The sequence below is a fragment of the Nylanderia fulva genome, unplaced genomic scaffold (genome assembly GCF_048542155.1).
Source record: "Nylanderia fulva isolate GAGA-0341 unplaced genomic scaffold, ASM4854215v1 Scaffold17, whole genome shotgun sequence".
In the NCBI taxonomy this organism is placed as follows: Eukaryota; Metazoa; Arthropoda; class Insecta; order Hymenoptera; family Formicidae; genus Nylanderia; species Nylanderia fulva.
The window spans coordinates 2,312,589-2,340,231 of NW_028189945.1; the positions used below are offsets into that span (position 1 = coordinate 2,312,589).

The 27,643-nt window shown below is 31.3% G+C and overlaps 3 protein-coding genes across 7 annotated transcripts in view; 1 reads left to right on the forward strand and 2 right to left on the reverse strand.

Moving 5' to 3' along the window:
• LOC114938219 (uncharacterized) lies at positions 1-24,582 on the reverse strand. Its single transcript, XM_029312070.2, has 7 exons — positions 24,523-24,582; positions 24,356-24,430; positions 21,848-21,948; positions 2,382-2,523; positions 1,734-1,877; positions 1,467-1,618; positions 1-875 (listed from the first exon to the last, which is right to left on the reverse strand). Exons 1-7 carry the CDS (start codon positions 24,580-24,582, stop codon positions 659-661), a joined length of 891 nt encoding a protein of 296 aa, XP_029167903.2. The 3' UTR covers positions 1-658.
• LOC114938335 (uncharacterized) lies at positions 4,423-8,221 on the reverse strand. 2 transcript variants are annotated; one of them, XM_029312236.2, is made up of 5 exons: positions 7,974-8,221; positions 6,955-7,093; positions 5,222-5,386; positions 4,896-5,047; positions 4,423-4,777 (listed from the first exon to the last, which is right to left on the reverse strand). In XM_029312236.2, the coding sequence occupies exons 1-5, from the start codon at positions 8,036-8,038 to the stop codon at positions 4,528-4,530; spliced, it is 771 nt and encodes a 256-aa protein (XP_029168069.1). In that variant the 5' UTR covers positions 8,039-8,221; the 3' UTR covers positions 4,423-4,527. The 2 variants fall into 2 exon arrangements, with proteins under 2 accessions (XP_029168069.1, XP_029168068.1); XM_029312235.2 differs by lacking the exon at positions 7,974-8,221 and adding an exon at positions 7,370-7,890.
• Lpin (phosphatidate phosphatase LPIN) overlaps positions 13,428-27,643 on the forward strand; it is a 20,620-nt gene continuing 6,404 nt past the window's right edge. For 2 of the 4 annotated variants that reach the window (XR_014924393.1, XM_029312232.2), the window contains exons 1-6: positions 13,428-13,828; positions 24,606-25,479; positions 25,625-26,611; positions 26,693-26,820; positions 26,912-27,120; positions 27,334-27,513. Coding sequence is in view for 3 of the 4 variants with exons in the window: in XM_029312232.2 (XP_029168065.1) it covers positions 25,291-25,479; positions 25,625-26,611; positions 26,693-26,820; positions 26,912-27,120; positions 27,334-27,513 (1,693 nt within the window). In the remaining variant the exon portion in view is untranslated. The remainder of the gene's footprint in view (positions 13,829-24,605; positions 25,480-25,624; positions 26,612-26,692; positions 26,821-26,911; positions 27,121-27,333; positions 27,514-27,643) is intronic. The other 2 variants (XM_085481145.1, XM_085481146.1) reach the window with 2 other exon arrangements.

Genomic DNA, 27,643 nt, shown 5'->3' on the forward strand with positions numbered 1-27,643 from the left:
TTAATAGAGTTACACCAAAAAAATTTATTCTCAAAGTAAAAATTACATATATACTATACTATACATATATACTACATATATACCACAAAATCTTTCTTAACAAATATTTTTAAGTGTTTCTTGAACATCCTTTAAAACTAACAATATTTTTTTGTTAATAACAAATGATCGTATGTTTTTTATGTGTTTATTTGATGTTATATGATTCTGTATAGTTACAGCAACATATATGATTATATATAGTGTTGCAATTTATAGTTGCAGTGTTTGTAACTGTTTTAATTTATTAGAAAAATAGATTAAATTAATAAATGACTCATTATCAGAAAAGAAGACTTAAAAATGTCTTAAAAAAGTGGTCATGAATAAGTGCAAGTATGTAACATAATTCTAATTTCATCGTTCAGGACAAAAATCTTGTACTTGTAGGCTAAATTTATTACATCTGTTTTCTTTACAGTCTTTCTTTGCTTTGTGTTGTAAAATAATGTATTTATTTTATTAATATAAAAATAATTCTCATTTTGTCTGTATTTTTAAATTAGGTATATCTGACTCTTTAGAGGATTCCTCCCTTAAAGTAAAATGATTCTTTTGGTATTATGAATGTTTCCTACTTTAGAAAAGGGTGTTCTAAAAATAAGAATCTATAATTTGTTTAGCACTTATCCAAGTTATGAATCAATTCGCCTATATCTACTATCCAAGTCAAATTTGGCCGTGGAAACTTGTTATTCCATTCATCGATTTTTTCACGGAACATTTCTAGGGAACGCTTCTCAATGACTGTCAATATATTGTATTCGAAAAAATATTTAAATTCTTCAGTCAGAATGTTTAGGTTCGGTAAATCTGATAGATGACTCTCAAATTTTCTGTGGAAAAAAAACCAGTTGTTTTATCAAATAAAACTATAGGTATAAAATTCGTGCTTATATAGCTTACAGTGTGTTATAAATAGTACAATTATACATTAAATTAAATTTGGAAACTCGTAAAATTAACTTATGTATGTATTACATTAAGAGTTTGATACTTTATTATTGCGCGACAAATAAAAAATATTTTATTTGAAAAATACATCGATAATTAGGTTCCAAAAATCAATAAAACGCAATCTGTAAGAGTTGAAATAAAGTTTGACAATAATTTTTACAAGGTAATTATTGTTTTTTTATTAAAATCGATGATTATCTGTAATTTCAGATACCGTATTGTGATTATTATCTGTTTGCCATTTTGATCCTGCTCACCTGTTTAATATTGCAAATTTATCGCAGTCGCGAAAACAATTTGTTATCACCGTGAATCGATGTAATGTGATTTATGACATCGGGAATTGATAAACATTTCATCGATATCGATCGCGCTCGATATTTATGTGATCGGATTCTTTTTCTATATGTTTCGTTTCTCGTATGTCTACGCGCGATAGGTATAGAGAAAATGTAAAAAGTAATATTTACCTAACATCAGAAAACTTGAGGGAATCAAGATATACATAATAATTAACCATATCTATCTTCGCTACGATATTAATGTCCAGATCGTAGAAACGACCATATACGCCACCAGTCATTGTGTCACCTATTAAGCTGAGAGCAGTTGCGTAGCTACACTGAAAATTATACAAATAAACGTTAACAGATATACTTCTTTAAAACTTGTTTTAAAAATTGTCGCAACGTTTTAATATTGATTAGCGTTATATTGTATCTGTCTCGTTTTCTTACGTTCAACACGTCAAATCGAAGATTCATATCCAACGTTAAAACTTTGTCCTTGTATATTCCATGTACCCGTTCCGTACGTTTGATTGTTGATAAATTTTGCAATATTCCTTTCGTATGCTCGATCACGATATTTATTTTTCCAGGCTAAAATATTATATATATATATATATATATATATATATATATACATATATATATATATATATATATATATATATATATACATATATCGGGTGTTAAAAAAGTTTTGCATATGCCATTTGATAAAAAATAGAAATATAAGAATAAATGTCTAATATAATTTTTCAATGCAATTAATGGTTTTACCGCAATTAATTATTCTAATCAGTCAATTTTTAGACATAAAATGTAAAATACTTGTGAAATATTTAATTTTCGATAATATTACTTTAACACTTTTATGCACAGAATTGAAAATTGAATATTTCACAAGATATTTTACATTTTATTCCATGTACCCGTTCCGTACGTTTAATTGTTGATAAATTTTGCAATATTTATTTCGTAAGCTCAAACAAGAACTCTACTGCAGTTTTAGACCTCCATGAAGAAAGCTAAAATATTATATATGTATACTTGTATATATATATATTAATGAACGGATTTATATTGATTAATTATACTTACAATATTTGGATCAATATCTTGGGTAATATCTGGTACGTTCGCTGGATCTAATCCATTTTTTAGAATAAGTTCACGTATAACCGGTAGCAATTCATCGATTTTCTCATCAAGAATCACTACTTTTTCTCCGTCATGTGTAGCACTGCACAATATAAAAATGTGTATATGTCGTACGCTTCAGTCATAACTCGTTCATATCGAATTCAAAGCCATAGTTAAATGAGTTAATTTTATGATCGTAAGAGAAAAATTTCAAAATTTGTTTGAAAAAAATTTAAAGAGTGCATCGTCAAATCAATTGCAAAATCAATTGCAACTCACGGCGATGTTAAAAATATTAAAAGATCGATTGCTACTTATTCAATTCTCGCTAATTTAATTCTCGGAATAAAGTTAAATAATTAGAAAATAAACTAGAAAAATTACGAAAAATTGCGAAGATTTATTAGCATATAAACTTACACATTTAAGTTTTTCTCTTTGAGTGCAAGCGCGCTCAGCACCAGTGCTACGATTGAGAAGAGGAATGCCAATTGTATTCGACCAGCCATGATTGCACTGACTATTCAACTACTGGGTGACTTGACAATCTTCCCTATTTTATTCTCAATTCCTACCATTTTATTATGCCTTATCTTCCAGTGAGCAATATGTTATCAAAAGAAATTCACAAAGTATTCAAGTTTGAGAATCTGACTTAAGATAATACCATCAAAATAATATATTATGATATCAATAAGCCTAATAAGTCGATTTTAGAGGAAAGAAAGACATCACATAAATGACATCTGAAAGAATTACACAATCTGACTTCTTCTAACTATCAAAGAAAGGTTATCGTTAAGAATAGCTATTTGTACACGGAGAATAAATTAAGGTTGACACAGCAAATAATACTGTTATTTTTTACTTATCTACAGAAAAAGATTATAGGAATCATATGTAGTACTTTGGAAGTGACCTATATGGTTGCCCCAACCTTAGCGAAGGTAGCTGCTATATGAATGTTCTAACCGTAATGATTATTTATAAATACAGTTCCTGCAACCATGTGCTAAATATATATATATATATATATATATATATATATATAATAAAGAAAGACAATTGCATCATACAATTTCGACAGCAGCAGCAGATCAACTCGCGAAGATAATTCTGATCCTTATGTTGTTGTGAGTGAATAATTAAGTGAATAATAGGTTCGTTCTTTTCAGCTGATTACACTAGTTCAGAGGTTGTTTTTTTGCTCGACATTGCGGAAGGAAAAAGATAACCTCCAAACTAGTGTAGCCAGTTCAGTTGAAAAGAGCAGATCTTATAACAGCACAAAGATTAGAATTATCTTCGCGAGTTGATCTGCTGCTGTTGTCGAAGTTGTATGATGCAATTGTCTTTCTCTATTATATATATATATATATATATATATATATATATATATATATTGGCATAACTATGGTTGCAGAAACTGTATTTATAAATAATCATTACAGTTATGACATCCATATAGTAGCTACCCTCGCTAAGGTTGGTGCAATCATATAGGTCACTTCCAGAGTACTATGGTTCCCACAATCCTTTTCTGTGGGCGAAAAATAATAGTTTTATTTTGCTGTGGCAACCTTAATTTTTTCTCCGTGCATGCGTGTATGTTGCTAAAATAATTTAAATAGCACGCTTACTAGAGACTCTATAGACATCATATAAAAAGACATCATAAAAGAATTCTTCTGAAAGATATCTTACAAAAAGATTACTTCGTGATATCATTTCTATAGAAAATTAATTCTCTAAAAAGTTCTCTTCAAGAGTTCATGCTCTCAGTAATGCTCACTGGGCTGTTTGATTTTAACCGGTAAGGATAGCGTGTATACATTTGAGTATCACAAAACTAAGATATATTTCGTAATGTATAGATTACCAATTTGTTTATAATAAACATTATCACATAAAAATAGGTACAAATTGGAAATTTCACTATATATCAATGTAGATATAGAAGAGCGTATGCTTATAAATAAATATATATAATAAATAAATATACATATAATAAAACGTCTAATATATATTTAAAAAACATAGGATATATATATATATATATATATATATATATATTTATATATATATGTACAAATAATATATTATATTAGAACATTAAATTAAACGGTTTATTTAAACTTTCCTTCAATAAATGATATTGTAAAGTATAAATCAACTTTTTACGCGGAGCATATTTACGATTTATTTCATTCAAGTACGTTCGAATCACATTCGTAGCTTCTTCTCGTACGGCGGTCATAATCGTATTCTTGAAGAACGGAGATATAATATTGACGATAGCTGTGTTTACCCAATTCACCGATCCGTTCTTATTTTCGACTGTCACTTTAATGCGACTATAATAATGAAATATTAGATAATTACATTATATCTATAGAAGCTTTCATTATATAGCTACATATAGCATAAGATAAAATCTGCGCTAATATTAATTTTACAATTAACAGAAATTACCTAGGAACTTGTAAGTCGAGTTTCTTGAGGGCGATGATATAATCTGTGGTGTTAAATGTAATATTAATTATAGCGCGTACATTGTCCGCTGAAGCTTTAACGCGACCCTTAAGTTTTGTAAAGCCCAGGTTTACGATGTAATCATAAGTCGCCTAAATATTAAAAAGTCGTGATAAAGTAGCAAATAAATAAAATTAATACATTAAGTAAATAAAATAAAATAAACATATAGACAAAATAATGCTCAGAAAAATATAATCGACAACTTTTCTTATATTATTTTTGAAGAGCTAAAAATAAAAAGTAAAAAGATCAGCTCGAGCTACCTGTAAAAGTTTGAATTCGAAACCAATGTCCAACTTTAATATCCTGTCTGCGTAACTTAAGGTAGCATTATTGTGACGCTCCAAATTCGACAAACCTTTCAAGATTCCCGACTCCAAAATGAGATCGACTTTGTATGTCTTTGTGTCTGGAAGATTCGCATTTTGCTGGTGACAAAATTAATAACAGCTCAAACATACTTCCATCTTAATAAAATCGTGATTAATATCGTTATCGGATAATTCTAATTATGAGAAAATATGATTTATCGAAATCTAATGAAATAAAGCACGTATGGTTGAGTAAGATGTTTATCGCTGCGACTGCATTATCTGAATGCTTGCAACATGAAAATATCAATAAGATCAAGATCTTTATAGAATGTGAAACAAATTTCCTTACAACAAAAACATTGTATATTTTAGTTTTATTTTACAAATTCTTATTGTAAGTTCTCTTGAATTTTCAACATATATAATGACGCGATTTAAAATTGCCTTACGTACACTTAAAATTGAGACTAATAAATTTTCGATTTTAATTATAACATTTTTGCATGAATATCTCACAAATGTGATCACTCATAATTTGATTAACTAGTTAGTCCTAATATTTACGTAATTTTATTAATAAAATTTATAGAATAATTATATATATTTTATTTAGTTATCACATTTGTAAGATATTCACGTAAAAATATCATAGTTAAAATTGAAAATTGATTAGTCTTGGTTTTTTTTAAATGCGCGTGAAACAATTTTAAATATACGTAATATACATAATTTTAAATATACATAAATATACATAAATAAAATGTACATAAAATATAAATATTAATAATTACGCTTGTATAGGCATCAAAAGTGTTAATAAAATTTTCAATACTATAAAATAGAATCCGAATTTTTCTCATAAAGTAACTTCGCAAGATTAATATACCAATGCTTGAAAAACTAAAATTTATTAGTATTTTCTCAAAACATTGCAGATTTTAAAAATATTTTCTCTTTTTATACTATTATTGAAGTTTGCGGTACTATCGAGAGAGATAAATGGCTGGATTCGCGGCCGACGCAATCCCGGAAGAATTTATAAGCATTTGACGTACAACGGCATTGAACTTGTGCCGATGCTCGCCTTCTGCCGGATGAAACCTCGGTTTCACTCTCGTCCAAGTTCACGCGTTAGCCTTCGGAGCGTCAAAAATGAGCTTGGCGAAAACGCGAGGCGAGGGATGACCTCGGCGTTTGACCGTGGTACACCTCGACCCAAGGTCAACGCTGGAAAGTGTCATACCGAGAATTCACTCTCGCTCTCGTGCAAGGCCCAACTCTTCGGTTTCGCTTTCTACGGCCCCGAGATTAAGCGCGTGCGTACTTTCGCGCAGCGGCCCGCTGACCTCGAATCCCGATTCTGACCCCGAAACCCAGCTTTCTCCTGATTTTCGAGCCGACCTCTCATTCGATTGTGAGCGAACGTTCGCGTTCGTTTACCGTAATAATGACTCTCTTACGTGACAACTGGTTTCTCACTACATAGATGATAGATTCGCATACTCACGATTCATTGAATCTTTATTCAGCAAACAAAAATTCATTCTAATGTGTTATAATAAATGTGTATTTGCTGTGTAATTAAGCGGTTATATTGTTAATATTTAATTAAATTATTTTATGATTTAAATAATGATTCTAAATTTTATAGTGTATAGTAGTAAAGAAAGTATTATATATACCGTCCATAATTTTTGTTTGGCATTTGGAAGTTTGAGTGGATCCAGGTCACTTTTTTTGATAAATTTCGCAATAAAAGGAATGGAACGATCCGTAAGCTCGTTCAAATTAACATTCCGAGTTTCGAATTCGATAATCTCCCTATAATTATTGAAATTTTACATTTATATGATTCTAATTCGACTAGAATAATATTGAATTAAAATGGAATTTGTTTAAACGTATTTCATACAATTATATGTAAATAAAAAATTGGTAAGCAAATATAAATAATAAATAATTATTATGATAATACTGCATATATTTAGAGAGAATAATTTTTTAAGGTTCAAAAAAATGTTTGGTTTTGGATACAATAGAAAAAATTTTAATCATAATGTATAACAATAGTATATAAAATTATTATTGTGTACTTACCAATTTTCTAACTCGGCTAAAGTAGTCCGAGCGATAAATATTAGAACAATGTAAACAAACTTCATGGCGATTGTGACAAGACTATATTAATTTCTTATAGTCGCATCGTTCTTATAAATCCTTCACATAAATCCAATATATGCATTATCAGATAAACTGTATGACAGACTATTTATCTCGACAATCATCAATCAAAATAACACTTTTTTTTAAATCACATTTTTATCATAGATATTCCTAATAGATATACCTAATAATGAATCGATGGAAAATATTATATAAAGTTATTATTATATACTCTCTCACCAATTTCTTAACTCGGCTAAAGTAGTCCGAGCGATAAATATTAGAACAATGTAAACAAACTTTATGGCGATTGTGATAAGACTATATTAATTTCTTATAGTCACATTCTTATAAATCCTTCACATAAATCCATTATATGCATTATCAGATAAACTGCATGACAGACTATTTATCTCGATAATCATCAATTAAAATAACACATTTTTTAAATCACATTTTTATTATAGATATCCCTAATAGATATACCTAATAATGAATCGATGGAAAATAGTATATAAAATTATTATTATATACTCACCAAGTTTCTAACTCGGCTAAAGTAGTCCGAGCGATAAATATTAGAACAATGTAAACAAACTTCATGGCGATTGTGATAAGACTATATTAATTTCTTATAGTCACATCGTCCTTATAAATTCTTCACATAAATCCAATATATGCATTACCAAATAATCATATAAATGCATGACAGACTATTTATCTCGATAATCATCAATCAAAATAACACATTTTTTTAATCACGTTTTTATCACATAGATATCCCTAATACGCAATAATGAATCGATGGAAAACAAAGGATATATTATTAAAGACGCACATGTATATATGAATATGATAAAAATAAATCATAACAAAGAAATATGCACGTGTGCAGAGGAAAACGCTATTAATTAAATATCGTCTAATCAAATCATTAGAAATTCTTATGATCACACATTAAAGTTATAAAATAGTTTAAGAGAGAATCTAATTTATATATATATATATATATATATATATATATATATATTATAATTTTATATTATTTTTAATAGATTATTTAAAATATATGCGAAATATCAAATAGAAATAAGGATCTATTATATATTTCATTACTTTGTATAAAATATGTGTAAGGAAGAGAGAGAGAAAGAGTGAATAAAATTAGATAAAATTTATGTTAAAACAAAAATATAACATTCAATTTTTCTTATTTATAATTTATATTTAATATTGAATAACTATCCTCTACTTTCAAGCATGTTTTATTATATTATATCAAATATTTGAACCGTTAAAATATTTAGATTTGCCTAGTAATTTTTGCACTGATGTTAAAATGCCATTTACTCATTTGCTCGTTCATTATCTTTATTTAACGAGGTAAAGTCGATTTCTGTCTTCGAGAGAAAGACTCTCGAAGTTCGTTATCGACACAGAATCCACCTCGTTTCGTGGCGCTCTCTGTAAATCATTTAATATAACATTAACAAGACAAACTTCATTATCTATTTATATTGCAAAATGTAATTAGGATATTCCATGAATAACCAATATTTGATTTAAATGGCGCGTCAGCATTTGCGATTCTAGTAACATCGATGTAAAAAGATCTCGATGAAAAAGACTTTATTTTTTATTTTTATTACAAAAGTTTCTATTAAAAAATAGGGCATTTTAATTGTGCAATTTTAAAAATTTCTAACTTGTAAAATTATCCAATCTCTATAAAATAATCTAATTTAATTATCTATATAAATATCTTTTTTATCATTTTTTTTCTACATTATTGTAGAATGTAGATTATGTAGGCAAATATTGTTATGATATCTTCTACTATTTCAAATCTCTTGCCAAATGTTATATCTCTCTTTAATAAAAATTTGATGTATATACATCTACATGTTTACTCAGAGCGTGGAAATTTCTTTCTTTCTAAATTATTTGTTTATTAGCATTACAAATTAAAATGACGATTTCGCAAATTATTATTTATGCCTGGGCGTTACTCAAGATTTGCTGACAACTTTTTATCTCTTCTCACATTTCTATGATATTGTTGTTATCATCTTTTAGATTCCTGGTACGAAATAGTGACGCACTTTGCAGAGGAAGCAATCACGAGTGAAAAACAATCTTGTTTGTCGGCCTGCAAATTCGTCCTCGAGAAACCAGTTACGATGGACCAATCGCGGCTCGAGAAACAGTGGGTGTATCATAGCGTCTCTTTACTACGCTTTAATTACGAAATCTGATGCGTAAGAACGCGCGCGCACTAGAGAGACATCAGCATAACTATATAGATACACACGAGCAAAACAAGATCCTAGTATATATTTCATAATAGCATAATATTTTTCGAATTAATTATGTCAGCGTGTCGTTCTACCTTATTATTCCAATAACGGATAACGATATCATCATTTTACGATGCAATCAATGCATATAACGACTTATAATCCTCGTTTTATTTATTCTTACCTCATATTAACCTAATAAAATTTTAATTATCCGAATCAAACGCTACAGAATATTTCACTTTTCGACTCTCTTCAAATCTTGATCACATTAATAAGGCCGTTAAATTGCCAGATGTTACTATATGAAAAATTAATTAATAAACGTTTCAAAATGTGACAGATCTCGTTAAATGCTCCTTTGGAGAAAAATACAGATGAAAAAAAAAAAAATAGAAAATATTTTCCACGCGCCGATGGCATACTTCCCAGAAGACAGCTGTTTAAATAACATACACGCGAGGAAAAGAATTTGTTTGAATAATCGAGGTTTCATTAATTGTATACGAATCGCGTGGAGAAGGAAGGAGGCGCGCGAGAGAGGCTCGCGGATGCTTTCTCCTTCTGCGGTTGAACGAACGCGGTCGTTGAGGAGAAACCGCGAGTACGTCGCGCACGCTTTTGTGTTGCTCCATTTTCGCCTTCGGGATATTTCCTGCGATCCACTCGCTCGGTCTTGCGCACAAAAGCCGCGGCTAGTATCGCTAGACTCGCTCTAGGTCGGTGACCTCGCGAACGACTCCCGCGTGTGACGTAACACAGACACTATCGTCTGCTCGTCGCGAATATCGCGAGGAAGCTCGATACCGCGTCGCACCACCAACGCATTCTCCGGGGGTGGATAAACGAACGAAGGGCGAAACGCGACAGCGAGACCGACGCTGACACATCAAAATCTTCGCGAACACTCATGTTTGATACGGGGGAAACCATATAATTTTAAATATAAACGAGTAACATTAACATTGCAAAATCGCCAGGAATGTGCAACACGTACAAATATGTACGATGGTAAAATCAAATGATTTTTTCGAATTGAAATGACAGGACTTGGAAATAATATCTTGATGCTTCGCTATTAATGTTCAAATTCATGTTTTTCTCTTTATCAGCTGATCTGCATCATTGTGTCAAGTTAGATTTTGAAATTGCTATTAGATAAATTTAAAAAAATTAAAAATCGAACATATCACTTATTGTCACGTATTTTAACATACGTCACAAATGTATAATACTGGCTTCAGCTATCTTTTTGAATTTTAAAATGACATAACTTTTTCTCAATGACAAAATACGGAAAGATGTGTTCAAGTATGTGCATGTTTTTGCGAATCGATTCGGAAACTATTGGACGTAAATGAATGTATACATATATGATGTAGCATTCCTTTTTTCTTCTTATTATGTAAACTTTTATGTATTGATTATACGTCAAACAGCGGTCAATACTCCTCGCATACATTTTCTTATTATCGTGTGTTCATGTTATTTCACAGTATGTGTGTTCTCGTAGAGATAACGCGCGAATTCGCTTTGTTCAACATATTGTGAGTCACGTGCGCGAGTGTTGATAAAAATTACAATAAAAATTAACCTTTTAACCCTTTTTAACACAACCCCTGGTCTGATAAATGAAACAAAGTCAACGTACTGTTTCGATAAAGTTAGTGCATAAAATCGAAGTATAATGTTAAATTTATATGATCTTCTTTATGCGAAAATTGCACCCTTTAACACATATAGAAAGAAGTATATTTTTTTAAAGAATCATATTTTTCATAAAGTCATGTTTTCATTCTTACGGTCTCTTTTGCAGCAATTTTTATATTTCGCGAAGGAATATATAGAAAGAAAAAGAGAGATACTATAATAAAATAGTCAAAAATGTAATGTATAATATATGTATATTAAAATAATATATAATAAATATGCAAAATTAAAATTATTATATATATTAAAAGTTTAAAATATTTGAATGAGTATAACATTTTAATAAAACAAAATCAACTAGAGTTCTCTCAAGTATTTATTTCGATAGATAATTGATAGATAGCATAATTAGCTGATGACGTACTTTGTAGCGAATAATGTTATCAGTATCAAATACTGCTTATCGATCTCTCTCTTTTCCTCTCTCCCTTTCTCTTTCTCATATGCCAACTTTAACAGTCATCCTGAATGAAACTTTCATATTATCGTTATGTAACGGGCGTACAATGCAACAATATCATCATACAATATATAAAATATATATTTTATTCCTTCGCAAAAATCAAGATTTTATTATGTCTTTGTTACATTATACCGGACGTGTGCATATCTTTTAAACTTGACAGTTAAAAACATAATTTCTCACAATAATTAACTGTCTTGTATCTTTCATATTAGTATACTGAAGTGATGGTATAATATAAAGAGACGACAAAATAAAAAAATATGTCTTGAGTAAAAAGTTTTAAAGTATAAAGAAAATGATAGGATAATGAATCAATTATCTATTTTTTAAGCGTGATTTTATTCCTGATTCGAAAATGTCAATGTACTAAGTTTGTTAAGACTTGTTTTTTTGAAAATGTAAAGTTGTTTATGATGAGAGAATCAGACGATAAGGGGCACAAAAATATTTTTTTACGGACACGTCACAAAGTTATCTCTCGAAACGCAATTTTAAGCTGATTTAGATTTAGGTCACTGATTTGATACGACGTGTTATTAACTTTTATTTTTTATTATCAATTATTAAAGAAAGATGATAATCTTCAATTAATTATTTATATAAAACTAGAAATAATAATACTCTCTCTTTCTCTAAAAAAATGATGAAATAAAATCTAGATAAGAAAATGATTGTTTTAATTTCTCGAAAAAGAAAAGTGACATGAAAACAACAATAATATGTTTTTTGAAGTCCGGCAGTTTAGTCCGGAAGAAAGATACATAATCTCATTATTAACAGCAACCTTCGGAAAACTATAAACGAAGAGTACGTTGCACTCATTCAAGGTGCCTTTTTCGATGCGTAGAATGTATGTAGCATTTAACAAAATTGCATTAATTTATTAGGCAAGATGACATGACATTTGGAGGACACTAATCTGTTGAAACGAAATAATTGGCGGTTTGTTGATGGCGTGAGCAGTATAAGTGTTTTTCGGCATCGCACGATGCCTCAATGTCGATCTAGGCCAATGGTGTCTTTAACATATTTTGCTCTCCTTGAGGCAAAAGAGGCTCGACCGCTGGTCTGATCCGAAACGACCAATCGCCGAGTTCTTCTTGTGCGAAAACATATCGCGTGGTTTCTCTATCTCACACATATGTGTACACCTGTCAACGAGTGCGTATACACGCGCGCGATTCGGATTAACACGGTTGTCTTTAAATACGTGACTTTAAGCTCCATCAAATCTAATCTCCAAAAATGTATAAAAAAATATTAGCGCGCGCCATGTCATAATATTTAAAATATTTTCTATTCCTCTCTCTCTCTTTCTCATCCAAAGCTCATGTGATAAATAGAGAAGTAATCGCTCACACGTGCATATCAGATACATTCGTTTTTAATTAAGCGAGAATTCGCGGAAATCGCAATATTGGGTCTGAATCTGAAACGCTATTATACGCGTATTTTTCGAACACCCTGTACGTAGCAAGCAATATATTTTCAGACAGTTTCCGTCACGACGATAAACTTCGGACCGCGCTCGCTTGCGATTTCAGTTTGTTTCAATCGCTCGTACGCGTTAGACGTATTCACGCATCGCACTCTTTCGCACACGTGTCAGTCATACACACGCACATATCCACGCTGTGTATACATTTACAAATTCATACGTCTGCGTGTATATATACGTCAACGTATATCAATTCCGCGATTAGTTCACGCAGACTTTGAAACCGTTTCTTCAGTCAAGCATAGCCACTCGAGCACGAAATACTATTTTTTCATTTGTGCCTTTACGACAGATCCGGCGTGTTAAAAAAGCTCGAAAGTCGCAAGCGTGTGGTCGTCGATCCCGTTTAAAACCTCATCGCACCACGTGTTCGCCGAGGAGCATCGACGATTCGTACGTTTCGACAGTTCGCTTTCCTTGAGGTGAGTAACACATGACACTGATTTCGTAATTTTGTCAAAAATTTGGTCTTTAATATAGGAATGTTCTGATATTTCTTCAGGAATTAGAAAATTCCAATGTTTCATTGTTTTCTCAAAGAAACTTAAAAATATATCAAAATTAAACAAAAAGATTAAAGTTCATTTTATTACTTCCATTAAAGTCATTTTGCTTGCTCTATTCTAGTTTTGTTTTCGCGAAAAAATTGTATATTATTCTGTAATTAATTTCAAAAATTAATTTAGATTTTGCAAAAATAATGGAGCTTTATTATTTCATGGCATTTATTCGCGATATGTTTGTTTTCACGTGCTTCAGAATTCTATTTAAGTAATTTTTCTTGTTTTCTTCTAATTTTGTTTTTGCGAAAAAATTGTATATTATTCTTTAATTAACTTAAAAAATTAATTTAAATTTTACAAAAATAATGGAGCTTTATTATTTTATGGCATTTATTCGTGATATGCGTTTACTTGCTTCAGAATATAAGTTCTCTTGGCACAATTATCTAAAATTATTTATAGAATCGCAATTTATACGTATTGTTTACTACATGTGGCATAGATTATGTGCCACATGTAATCTTGAATAGATAAACAATCTGTTTACCATCTTATTAAATTCCTGAAAATATTTTTTATCACAGAATAGGAACAGTTTACGAAATGATTCGCATATCGCGTATAATATATAAATTTTAAAACTATATATATATATATATATCACAATTACCTATTTTATTTTTAATTATTTATTCAAAAATCATAAAGAGAAGCAACAGCATGTCTTTCAGTAAATCGTGTTATAATTATAATTAATATTTAATCTCATACACATAAAAGAGATGTAGATTACATTGTATAAAAAAGTTTTACTAAAACAAAAATATATAATTCTCTCTCTGTCTCATTGATTTATTTTTATATTATTCACAAATATTAAAAACTGAATTTCTTTTTGCCAAAATAATGAATATATTATCGGTCTCGTATGATCGAGTCACATTTAAAATTGAAAGAAATTACTGTAGAAAAAGTGTGTTCAATCGTTGCTGTATTCAGAATATAACTGTGCTTACTGCAATACCATTTAAATAATTTTGCATATATCTACATATGTGATATATGACTAAAGCTTTTAAAAATATAGATTGTTGTTAACTGTTCTTTCGAATATCGACTTAACGTTATAATAAAACGATTAAACCGGAAACAATTGATTTAATTATAAAGAAAACTCGTTATTTAAATGAACGAATCGGTCTCGATAAATGCATACTAATGTGAATGCAATTATATATTTATAAATACAAGATTCGTGTCACTCCTTTTACAATCTTGAATTTCAATCTTTCAAGAATATTTTGTAAATCAATACAAAATTTAAATATGTACAAAAAATATTGTTCAAGCATTTAGATAAAGAAATAAATAACAAAACATGATATTTTCGTATTATGATAATTATTCTAAAAATTTCCAAAGTTATGTAAGAGAGAGATTCATCGCGGAGGAAGTTATGCAAATGACCGCGACTAATATCGCGGTCTGTCACTGCCACTACACGCAATTCATCGCGTCAACATGCGAGCTTTGCATTCGTGGAAGCTCGTCATTCTCGTCTTGATGACACTCGAAGCCCGCGGCCACTCGAAACTGGTCGATTCGATGACGCGATAGGATCGATATGGAAAGCGCACGAGTCAGTATGAGGGAAAACATGTTTACGTGTTATTGCTTAATGGTTGATGTTTACTATCGTGTTGATCATTTTGTCGACGTAATAGATAATGATGCATTAATACAGCGAATTGTATACAATAAAAATGTAACACGCAATTGCAGAAATATGTGTAGACTATGATTTACCTAGAAGAATTGCAGAAAAATAATGATTTATTTCTACTGCCTTTAATTTACTTCAAAATATCGCAAGTCAAAGAATTGTAAATATATAAATTGTCTCAAAATCATTTGTAATAGAAGGAACATTATTTTGTTAAATTATACTTAATAAATGTGATAAAAATTGTTCTGAAACAAATCATGAATGAAGTAACTCGTTGATTGATTATATTATAGTATTTGATATGATGAGACATTGTGATATAATAATGCACGTGGAATCATGACATGCTGAAAAGAAACGCGAAGAGACGAGACCAAAGAGTGTTCTCGAAAATGAGAATCTTCTTGTGAATGCACCTATTGCATAACATTTTCATTGGCTGTGTGTACGTGTAGTGGCAGTGGCTTCGGGGAAACTAGCTCCGGGTTTCCTGCGCTTTGATCTTATTTCGGTGAGAGAAGCGCTGAATCAACGAAGCTCAAGGCTAGAGATGTACGAGACTTTGTACCCGAGATGTGTCTGGGTCGCAAGAAGATGTATTTCGCATAAAGCCACATAAAGGATCGGTGTATTGAAAAGTAAATTTTGTTCGTAGACAGCTATAGAGTGTTTTGAAGAGAAATGAATAATTAATAAGTCACTAAAAAATTACCATTTTAGAATATTTATTTTTTTTTATATTTTTTAACACTTAATATCGATGTGAAAGTTAAATTTCGGTATTCTATACAGACATATGTATTGAATGTCTGGCTCTTTTCACTCTTTACATTTTCTTTATGTTCCTCCTTTTTTATTTAATAAAAAATAAATTTTTGTATTCTCATTTAATCGTATTCTCGAAATCGGTAACCTGAATGTCCTCATCTCGCTAGAGATGATCAAAAATAGTCGCAAACCCGCAATTGTGTATTCAGTGCCAGGTCCATGGCCAAACGAATTTACCTGGATGAAGGCCAAAATTGTCATCATTCAAATATTCTGCTTTTAAGTCGTGATAGGCGATGTCGGTCACGCGAATTCATTTCTGATCTCAAAACAACGGATATCGTGACCCGCTGTTTTTTCTTACGGTAATTGTACAATCGCATCAACAACACGAAATATATTATGCAGCATAACGAGGAATAGCTTCAGAGTGAAGGCGCGGTAAACTAAAGAGTACAGACTAGACTAGATCAAAGTAAGTCAGCGTGAAATTGTGAATATAATCTAGATCACGTTCAGAGACGGACAATAAATCAGGGAAAAAAAATTATTTTATACCTAAACACGGATGTATATGTATTTGCGTCAAATAAATCTACCTTATGTGTATATGGTGCGAGTTTTAAGCTATTATTAAAATGAGAATTATGCCATGGAGAAATTCTCAAGTTTTTTCAAATTTTTTTGAAGAAATAAAGCAGTCCATTATATACCCGATAATTAATAAAGACGCGTTGAATATTAATTAGATTTTTTTATCTGTGAAAGTTAAATTATTGTAATTCCGCTAAGAGATCGGAAGTCGATTTTCCGATCTCGTTGAACACGCAACTTATTATTTTCAGAATTTTCAGATTTTTACGAAAAACCGGTCGTGAAGGCAATTTAATCGCTGCACGATTTTTAGATCTATGCGCGATAGATTGCATCAAAAAACAGACTTCTTAGTTTTACGATCGAATTACTTTCGCTACATTAGTTTGCACTCTCCATATTAAATAATCCGTACAATCATTATGTAAATTCACAGGTAAAATAATTTGCCTGTTGCGAACAAATCGGGAAGAGAAGTCGTTGCACTGTTGACAAACCTTACACGTGTTTGTCAAACGTCGCGCAGCTCGGAAAATTATTAGCTTATCAAAAACTGGTCTGACGACCGATAAGTTCGGCGCGTGCGATTGCAATACGAATTGAGAGGATGATTAATCGCGAGAAATACTGGCGACACAGTTAATCACCGGTGCGTGTTTGCCGAATGATCGCGTGAAGTAACGGTCGAAAGTATTAATTTCGTGATCCTGATAAAGGAATCTTAATTAAAGGCTTAGCTTAATTAAATGATTTCGCAACGTATCGCGAAATCATGGTCTACGTTTTGCAGATAGTAGATCGGTTGAAAATTTTATAAACAATAATTATTAGTGAAGTATGCTGGCTTATTATTCTTTTGAAATTGAGAAAGAGAGAGTTTCTATGTCAAAATATGTGAAAAATATCTAATTTTATATAATTATTTTATTTCGTGAAATAAAGGAAGGTTTTTTTTGCAAGTTTTTTGTTATAACAGGTCGGAAAAATAAAATTTTAGTCTCTGCTATATATGTCGCGTAGTTTTTGCGATATCTTTTTCGCGTATTTTTTTTGTGTAAAAAGCGTGACTTTGACCAGCTCCGAACAGACAATGACTCATAGCGTATCAAAGATAAAACGTATTTATTTTAATGTTCCTTATATTTGTAAAAGAGTTATCATCTCTTTTACAAAAGCCTTTTTTGCACAAAAAATTATTGAATTCGAATAAATATTTATTTCAATACTGCCTTGTAAATCATTTATTTGAAACAAATATTTATCTGTTTTGAAAAGGATTTTCTTATATCAAATAAATATTTTTCACATCAAATCAATGTATTAGTTTCAAATAAATTATTTATAAGGCAATATATTGAAATAAATATTTATTTTTGAATTCAATAAATTTTTTTCAGTGCATATATATAAAATTTCAAGATTTTCATTTTGGCGAAATCTTTCACGAGATTTTTGGTTAAATGCTTCGCAAAGTCGTAGATGTATTCATATACATTAGATATTCACATAGATATATATTTGCGATTACAACAGACAGATAAGATTAATTATAATAAAATTGTTAAAAACATGCAGGTCAATGTACCGAGGTAAAGCAAAGCACTCGAGAGAGTATTTGTGATATTTACTGTTATCGAGGCGAATTAAAAACTCGCGTGATAATTGTCAATCGATTTAACGAGAGCGATCGTTTGTCTTTGTTTTGTTCGGGTACATCCGTATTCTCTCGTTCAGGCGACTGTCCAAGTATTTAAATTTGCATTTCGTTTCATTTCGAGAAGAGAGCAAAATGTCATTTCATCGATCGATGTGCCTTTAAATGGATGATTGTTCACGTGGGAATAACTGGTACCTACAATTCATGTATTACAACTGCTTCGTTATCTTACGAACAATGGCGAATTCAAAACATATCGGGTACAAACATGTGCACATATATATATGTATATATACGCGCGAGACCTTTCACAATAAAATAAACTACGCGATAACGCATATGTAAAATAGGAATATTCAAATATGGACGTACACTGAAAAAAAATTTGTTTAAAACTTGATTAAATTTGAAAGTTTAACTAAATTATTATTTTGTTAATTGAAAATATAGTATTTAAGTCAAATATACGTTTTGTTAGATTTAATACATTTAATTTAAATATTTCTATGTTTAATTAACAAAGTAATATTTAGTTGAAACATTTAGTTAAGTTAACAAATTTTTTTTAGTGTACTCGTAAAAATTAGAAATTATTTTGTTAGGCTATTAATGTCTGCTCAATTTTACGGTCTACGAGTTTGGTAAACATTTCACGACTATCATTTCCGTCTGTTTATAAATATCCCGAGCAATTCGTGAAGTATCGATTTGGCTGGTTTTTGGGGACCGATTGATGTTAAACATTTTGTTATTCATGACTATTAATAGGACTCTTAAGCCCCTTCTTCTCTTCGGTGATAGAACGTAAATGTTAACGATATTTGCACTTGTCACGTCAATGTCATAACAGACAGACGTTACGTTTCGTCAGAAAGTTTCGAATAATATATATACATATACATAAAATTTTACGAAAATAATAATTGAGCTTTTTGAAATCAGTCCAGCGCTCTGTCGAGTCTCGGTCTTTATTTCTCTTTCTCTTACACCCATCTCTCTCATTTGCGTAAGATTGAATAATCTTGTCAGAAACGCACGTTCGCAAGAACGTTCGTTCTCGTTTTAATTTTTAACAAGTAAAATTAAAATATAAGTATATGTTAAAGTATAAATATATGGTATATGTTTTTTGGAGTAATTTGAGAATACTCGTTAGAATTTCTTCTAAAGAGATTAGGTAATAAAATAATTGCTTCATATAAATATAATGAAATTACTTTTTATAAAGAATATCGGGATACATTGAGAACCTCTAACAAACTTTCTTATTCATCAGTCAACGAGATCTCTCTCGTTGCAAAGACGATAAGATGAGAGTTCGTACGAGAGGTTACATATTTTCTAGGAGAGCGCACGAGTTGACTTTTATGGCTCTCAAACGAGGTGTATCTTGAATTGAAATTTCACAGTTGAACTTTGCAAAAGAGAGATTGTTATATAATCCATATGAAGATTAAAACAAACAAATATGTCTCAATATAAGTGCATTATAATTTAACTTTCTAGGCATTTTCTATTTCTCTCCAGATAATTTTAGATCATTTTAATCAATTTCAAAAAAGTTTTTAATTAGATTAACTTAACACGGAATGATCACACGCACATATCTCTGAGATGCAACCGAAGAGAACAAGAAGCATTTGTTTATGCATGCAAATGTTATACAAGGATACAGTTTTAAATGAATGTGACTGATGCAATTGTTTTTTTTTTTTAATTGAAACTGGGGAACAAGTCGAGGACTGTCCGCAGGAAAAATGCATAATTGCGTAAGCGGCGATGCAGAGATGATAAATAATTTGTTACGTTAAGAGCAAATCTTGTTACACGCGCGTGCGCACGTTTCACTCGTGCAACCTTCTCTTTTACGCAAGCCGCAGGAAAGTGATCGACCTTTTTGTGGCTTTATCCAGCTAAAGATAAACCGAGCTCTTGCGCTCTTGTAATAACAATTGTTGTTCGCACACCCTATACTGAAAAAATTGTTAACTTACTAAACCTCTCAACTAAATCTTATTTTGTGAATTGAACATTGTGAATAAAAATATTTAAATTAAATATATTAAATCTAGTAAAACGTGTATGTACATATATATTTGACTTAAACACTAATATATGTTCAATTAACAAAATAGTAATTTAGTTGAAAAATTTATTCAAGTTAACACATTTTTTTTAATATGTGAGAACCGAATTAGGATCAGCAGCAAGATTATTAATTCTCGCGCTCTATTTCTCGCGTTGTTCGTTAAAAGATAATTTTTTATTTACACTGAAAAAAAATTATTAAATTAATAAATATTTATATCAATCTTGCCTTATAAATTATTTATTTGATATTAATAGTTTCGAATAAATGATTTATAAGGCAGCATTGAATATTAACAACATTTATTCAAATTCAATAAGTTTTTTTTCAGTGTACGAATTTTACACTTTGTGTATCTGCTACGATGAAATGTCCGAATCTCGATCGGAATTTAATCGTTTTGTAATCATTATTTACGTATACGATAATGACGTAACTATAATGAACGCTAAGTGTAATTATAATCACGATAAAATTAGCAACGATATGTGAAATTTACATCGCAGCGTGAAAATTCGCGCGCAAATGTGGAAATAAAATTATAAATAAATATGACAAATTTCATACAGATTTATATTTCAGATACTAAAAAAATTGATAACTTGACTAAATCTTTTAACTAAATATTATTTTGTTAATTGAACATATAAAAATATTTAAATTAAATGTAACATATTAAATCTAACAAAACGTATATTTGACTTAAATACTAATATATGTTTAATTAATAAAATATAAGTAATTTAGTTGAAAGATTTAGTAAAGTTAACAAAATTTTGTTTAAAGTATAGATTTAATGCAATGCAAATGCAAATGCAAACTATTTTATACAAAAAGATAATATCAATGAGGAAAATTTGTATTTTCTCTGTTATATATATATATATATATATATATATATATATACAATAAAATATGTACCTACTGTTTTATTTCCGTATTGGAAAATATAATGTGCTAAGTCAGCGTATGCATGGTGAAAAGGTCATCTGACAAATCGCTAGATAATCATTACGCGATAAAAACCGCGTAAGCACATCTATTTTTTTATTAAAATGTCTGATCAGTGAGACCAATAAAAACTTTTTTTAATGTATGACTCACTGTGCGATGAGACGTCTGTAAACATCTAGACTGCTTTTGTATCGAGATAGACCTTTGAGTTCTCGTACGAGCGATCGTCCGATGACGAAAGAGCAGCTCCACTGCACAAAAAAGGACAAACAATACCGTCATTAAACCTTGGCAATGCCAATTACGTGTAACTATATACATAAATACACGCAAGTTGTGTTAGCGAACAAAGTACAACGTTCAAGAGTTTTATATTGCCGCCTACGAACAACTTGACAATCAGATCCAAGTAAATATCAAATGTTTGAATTCTCTTTTTTATTCATGCTTCTTGTAGCATATAATTATTTTAACAAGAATAACGTGATATGATCGCCAGTTAAATTTTTAAAAAACCAAATTAGGCAGGAATCTATTGACCAACACCGGCTAAGTTTAAATTTCTTTTATTAGAAAATAAACTTAAGTTATGCATATTATTAAATATGCATATTATGAAATATGCATATTATGAAATATGCATATTATTAAATAAAGAAAAAAAGTATATTATACATTATACATTACAATTCTTATATTATTTTTTAAAAAGTTTGAGCATATAATAATTTTCAAAATTGCAATTGAATTTTAAATGGTAATATAATAATCTTTCTAAAATGTTAATAATTAATTTTCTCATTTTATTTATATTATAATATTTTATATAACAGATATAAAATAATATTTATTATTACAATATATTTAGATAAATCAAGATAAGAAAGAATATAAATAATTATTTCATTCGATTAAAATCAATGTGAGTATATCATCATTATTTTTCTCTTATATTACGTTCTAGAATGAAGATTTTTTCGTGCTATTTTTAATGACTGAATTATGTTGAGATGGAGATGAGAACGGAAATTCTTAACTATCGCGACACGTTTGTTTTGATTTCCTTTAAGTAGGTCGCTATGTAGTCTACTGTGTTATTCAAGTCTACAGAAAAGAAGAAAGGCATGAACAGTTTTATTTTTTGCCTAGCGACTATAAAAGAGAGAATAAGCTGTCGTGAAAAGAAAAGTCACAATATCTCGATACATATGCATGTATATATTGATACAATGCATGTAGCATAAATTTTGCTTGATAAAATTGTATTTGAAATTAATATTTAATAGTCGGAATTTTAAATAACGACTTATACAATCGATAAAAAATTATTTATACTTTTCAATTACTTGTTATTAAATTGTAAAAATTATATATTATTTCATCTTTAATAAAATAATATTCAATAATAAATAATGTGTTAAACAATATTCATGTAATAAATAATAAAAATAATACATTGAAAAAAATCTTATTTATTCAATTAATAACTCGTTATAATGACACATAACATTATGACGCTCTTACATTTGTTTCGATTTACCGGAGCAAGAAACAATCAAGTATATACAGATATATAATTATCGATGTACGATTTCTTTTCTAGAAAAATATCTTTCTTTCTGCCGATTCTCTCTTTTAAATTAATTAATAGTTTTCAAAGACTTTATGTCGATCGAAAAATAATTACCAAAATTAACATTTTTAGAGGAGGGGCATAATTAATTTTTTTGTTTTTTATTTTTTCTTTTTTAATTTTTAAAACTTTATTTTTTCGTTATTTTATTATTTTCATTTTTCATTATAAATATGCAAATAAATTCTAGTGTTTATTCAAAAGCAGAACAAAGTTTAATTTTTATTCTGATTCCAAGGAGCAATACCCCCTCTTGCCTTTCCCCTCCGCAAACGCCTTCAATTTTAATCGAACAATAAAAGCGACTCATTTGTCGCAGATATTACAATATCGTGCGATCATATCGATTTTACGAAATCTAACAGTTGAAGCGCATTGTCTGATTATTTCTCGGCTTCTGCTAAACGAGATTATCTCATTTGCAACGACTGAAATAACTTTTGTGACCTTACCTATAATGGCTGCTAATGGCGCAAACTCGGGTTTCTTGATCGATTCAAGCTCACACGTATGTATCGGATTTCCGCGAGGCAGGACTTCGATCGAGCCATGTCGAAGGATGATGTATCACGTTGCCGACTTCGACCTTCGTTATTTCGTCGGATAGCTTACGTCTTACGTAAATGTTAACAAGATTTTCACGCGAATGCGGACGCGAACGTCGTTTCGTTTCTCCGATCCGACCGAAATGAAGTGGCGCGAAAGCCGCCGATGACGAAAAATCAACAAGTACGCGAACCGCATCGATTTTTTCGACTCGTCTAACATCTATCAATCGACGCGCGACAACTTCAGCATGTTTCGTGGGTGCGTTCTCGTTTCGGTCTCCCGAACTAAATGTAAAAGCATTTAAAATATTTATATTTATTTTAGTAATTATTTTTATTTATATAAATATAATAATAATTTAGAAAATATTTGAATGAAATAAAAATAATAAAAATTATGAGGTTAGATGAGATTACTCAACTGCGACTATAATTTCTGCTGAAATTAAAACTCGAATTCCTAAGATATATTATTACCTCGACTCGAGATATGATGTCCTTGATGTTCGAAAGCGAGGTGGCCGCATTTTTCTCGTTGAAAGGCACAGCTGACTATTTTTTGCCAACTCGATCCATGAAGCAACCTCTATCACCTGTCGCTCCTCGAATTACTTGAAATTATCTGACCGACGAAGGACTCGAACCCTCGAACTTGATCGATTGTCGCGCGCGAATTCAGACGGGTGAACAGGTGAATCGAGCATGACGTTTCGTTTCTTTGTTCCAGGAAGTCCGTGCCGGTTCGAAACACGCGCTAAAGCCGCCGTATCGACCGCCGGACGGCCGCCGCGGCGATTGGCTCGGCCTGGGTCACGTGGTCTTCGCTAAACGTCAGTTCGGACTACTGTCTGCTGGCGGTGCCAGGCTGCCAGGCGCACTGATCAACGTACGATCGAGGAGAGAAGAAGAACAAAGAGTTCCGCGGAGACGGTCTCTCCGCTGTTCTCGTTCGAGTCTCTTTATTCCGGCACCTGGATCCTCATCACCAGGTCTTCGTCGTTTCGAGGTCACCTCAGGGAATCATCTCGCATCACTCGAAATTCGCGCGAACGACTCTGTGTGTCAAGTGTCAGCCGTATCGCTTTTGACAGCTCGACGTTACGGAGTGACGGCGTCGTCGGTGGATCCTCGTCGGTGTCATCGGGGACGTAGGGTACGAGAGGGACAGGAGGGTCGTCATCGACAAGACGTCGTGACTCCTCGATTAGGTAAATTCGCGGAACGTGGAATAATCTCGATCCTCGGTGACTGTTAGTTCTTACTGCCTTTTTTTCTCTCGTCTGAGAGAGGGAGAGAAACCTTTGGAACCGAATACACATTCGCGAGTACGTTGGTACGCCGCGAATTTTGAATAGGTACTCTCCGCTGGTCGTCAGGTCGTCTCCCGCGACCTGCAGTGCGCGAGCTTAGGCATGTACAGTATGAACTATATCGCCAAGATCATCAGCAATTTCCGTCTCTTCTACAACGAGATAAACGCCGCGACCCTCACCGGTGCGATCGACGTCATCGTTATCGAACAGCCGGACGGCACCTTCACGTGCTCGCCCTTTCATGTCCGTTTCGGTAAACTCGGCGTACTTCGCTCCAGAGCGAAAGTGGTGAGTGTTTAAACATTTGCAATTGTTGATAATTTGTTGCCGCATAATTACATTAAATTATTAAAATCAATATGAGAAAATTATATATATAATTATATATATAAATATATAGATAGATTGCTATATAAGGGATATTTTCATACAGGTGGATATTGAGATAAATGGAGAACCTAGGGAGATTCATATGAAACTTGGAGATTCTGGCGAAGCCTTCTTTGTAGAGGAAGTTAGCTTAAATGGATCCCCAACGGATGCTGAAATTCCACCGCACTTAGCTTGTTCACCTATACCCGATGACAATTGCTTTCCACCAGCAAAATTCAATCTCTTATCGGAACTGCCTCAGGAGCACAGAGAGAAGATCCTTATAGATTCGGTTCTTTCTATAGAACGCGAAAAATGGGAGCAGATGTCCGCCTTACCACCTGATCAACGAGAGAACTTTCTGATAGAACAATTTTCAGATCTTCCTGCAGAACATCGTGAGAAATGGCTTCAGATTGCTTCGTTGACTGTGGAAGAACGGGATGAGATGTTTAAGGAAAGTTTTGGTACGATATCTCCAGAGCAGAAGCAGCAGATGATCAGGGAACAATATTCTGCCTTGAAGACGGAGGACAAAGAGAAATTGTTCAAGGAAAATTTCCCAGAGCTTTCAATTGAGCAGAGACAAAACTTTGAAAAAGCTTTGTTGAGCGATTGGAAAGAGAAGGAGGAAAACTTGGAAGAAAAGCATGATAAGAATGAAGACGAGGAAATATTTGATATGGATTCTATCAATGATGAACAGCCAAAATTGCCTGTTTCTTGTCCAAAATCTTTCGTAGCTGTTACTTCATCTGAAAGAATTCGCAAAATCAGCGTGGTAAATAATGACTTTAGACCAATTATGGATGATCCCCAAAGTAGTAGTAAGGAAAAATCAAGTGACGAATCAAACTCATCCTTGAATAAGATTTTGAAGGAAGAAATCGTTGAAGAAACAAAGAGTAATTCGACTAAGAGGAAACGCAAGAGGAAGAGTATTATGAAGAAAAAAGGCTCGCAGAGAAAAACCAGCAATGGCAGTAGCAGCCAAACGGAAATGAGCGAGACAGATGCGATAGTTCCTGAGGAATCAATTAGTGAAACTGTAAATATTACTTTATTATATTTTCAATTCTATATTAGCACATATATATATAGATGCACTTATTTATTGAATATTTTTAAGGGACCCACACCAGTCACAGAGATTGAAAAGAAAAATATTGTTGCGGAATCAATAACATGCTCTCAAGATGCAATTGAGAAACGTCCTGAAACTGATTTCCATTTCTTCAGCGACTCAGAAGTTACCAAGTATGTAATCTTGAATGTTGTGTTCAATTCTTATTCATAAATAATATATGCGAATATATTTATCTACATATTATGATGATATGTTTAAAAGGAACAAAGACTCCAGATCATGTTCACCTGTTCAATCTGACACGGAATTCGAAGTACGTAAAATTACACAAGAAGGTAGTGAAAGAGAGAACGACAAGGGTCATCAGCAGAGTTGGAGATGGGGTGAATTGCCTAGTCCACCTCCTGAATCAGCGCATATGTCACATAGAAATTCATTGAGTTCTTTAACAGCAGCTAATCAGCCGAATAGTTAGTATACAATTTTATTTCAGTTTTATCATTTCAAACAATACATTGCAATTAACATTACATTGAATGATCTTTCGTAATGGAAAATATATTATAATCATTTATTTTGAGGATCTAAGATATTTGTAAGATTAATTTTTTTATTTTCACAAGAAGAAGCTAACTCGAATGCTTGATCTGCTAACTCTTTGCTAACTGCTTTTTTAATGGCAGAAGATGCACAACGATCTATGCTCAGTGGCATGTTCTCCTTTATGAAGAAGACTTCTCGCGTAAGACACAATCCGGAATCAGAGGGAATTTACCTTAGCGATCTTAATGCCGACGAATTGGATCCCGAAGTTGCGGCTCTATACTTTCCTTCCTCACATCGAAATTCGACGGTGGTTAAAGGTATATTGGTAAATTCGCTTTTTGCTTTGGCATGGAATCAAAACTAACGCGTTAATAACTATGCTTTTTTAACTTTCATATCATATTCATTGAATTACATTTTTAATATTTTTAATAATAAAATATTTTT

Excerpts from the sequence above, each read along its gene's own strand:
- LOC114938335 (XM_029312236.2), bottom strand. The coding sequence starts at position 8,038 with ATGAAGTTTGTTTACATTGTTCTAATATTTATCGCTCGGACTACTTTA. Across the intron at positions 7,094-7,973 it reads TTAGCCGAGTTAGAAACTTG|GGAGATTATCGAATTCGAAA; the intron begins GTGAGTATATAA and ends CAATAATTATAG. Across the intron at positions 5,048-5,221 it reads TCGAATTCAAACTTTTACAG|GCGACTTATGATTACATCGT; the intron begins GTAGCTCGAGCT and ends TTTAATATTTAG.
- LOC114938219 (XM_029312070.2), bottom strand. The coding sequence starts at position 24,582 with ATGCTCGATTCACCTGTTCACCCGTCTGAATTCGCGCGCGACAATCGA. Across the intron at positions 2,524-21,847 it reads TACAGACGTCTCATCGCACA|TGCTACACATGACGGAGAAA; the intron begins GTGAGTCATACA and ends TATATTGTGCAG. Across the intron at positions 1,878-2,381 it reads AAGATATTGATCCAAATATT|CCTGGAAAAATAAATATCGT; the intron begins GTAAGTATAATT and ends ATAATATTTTAG.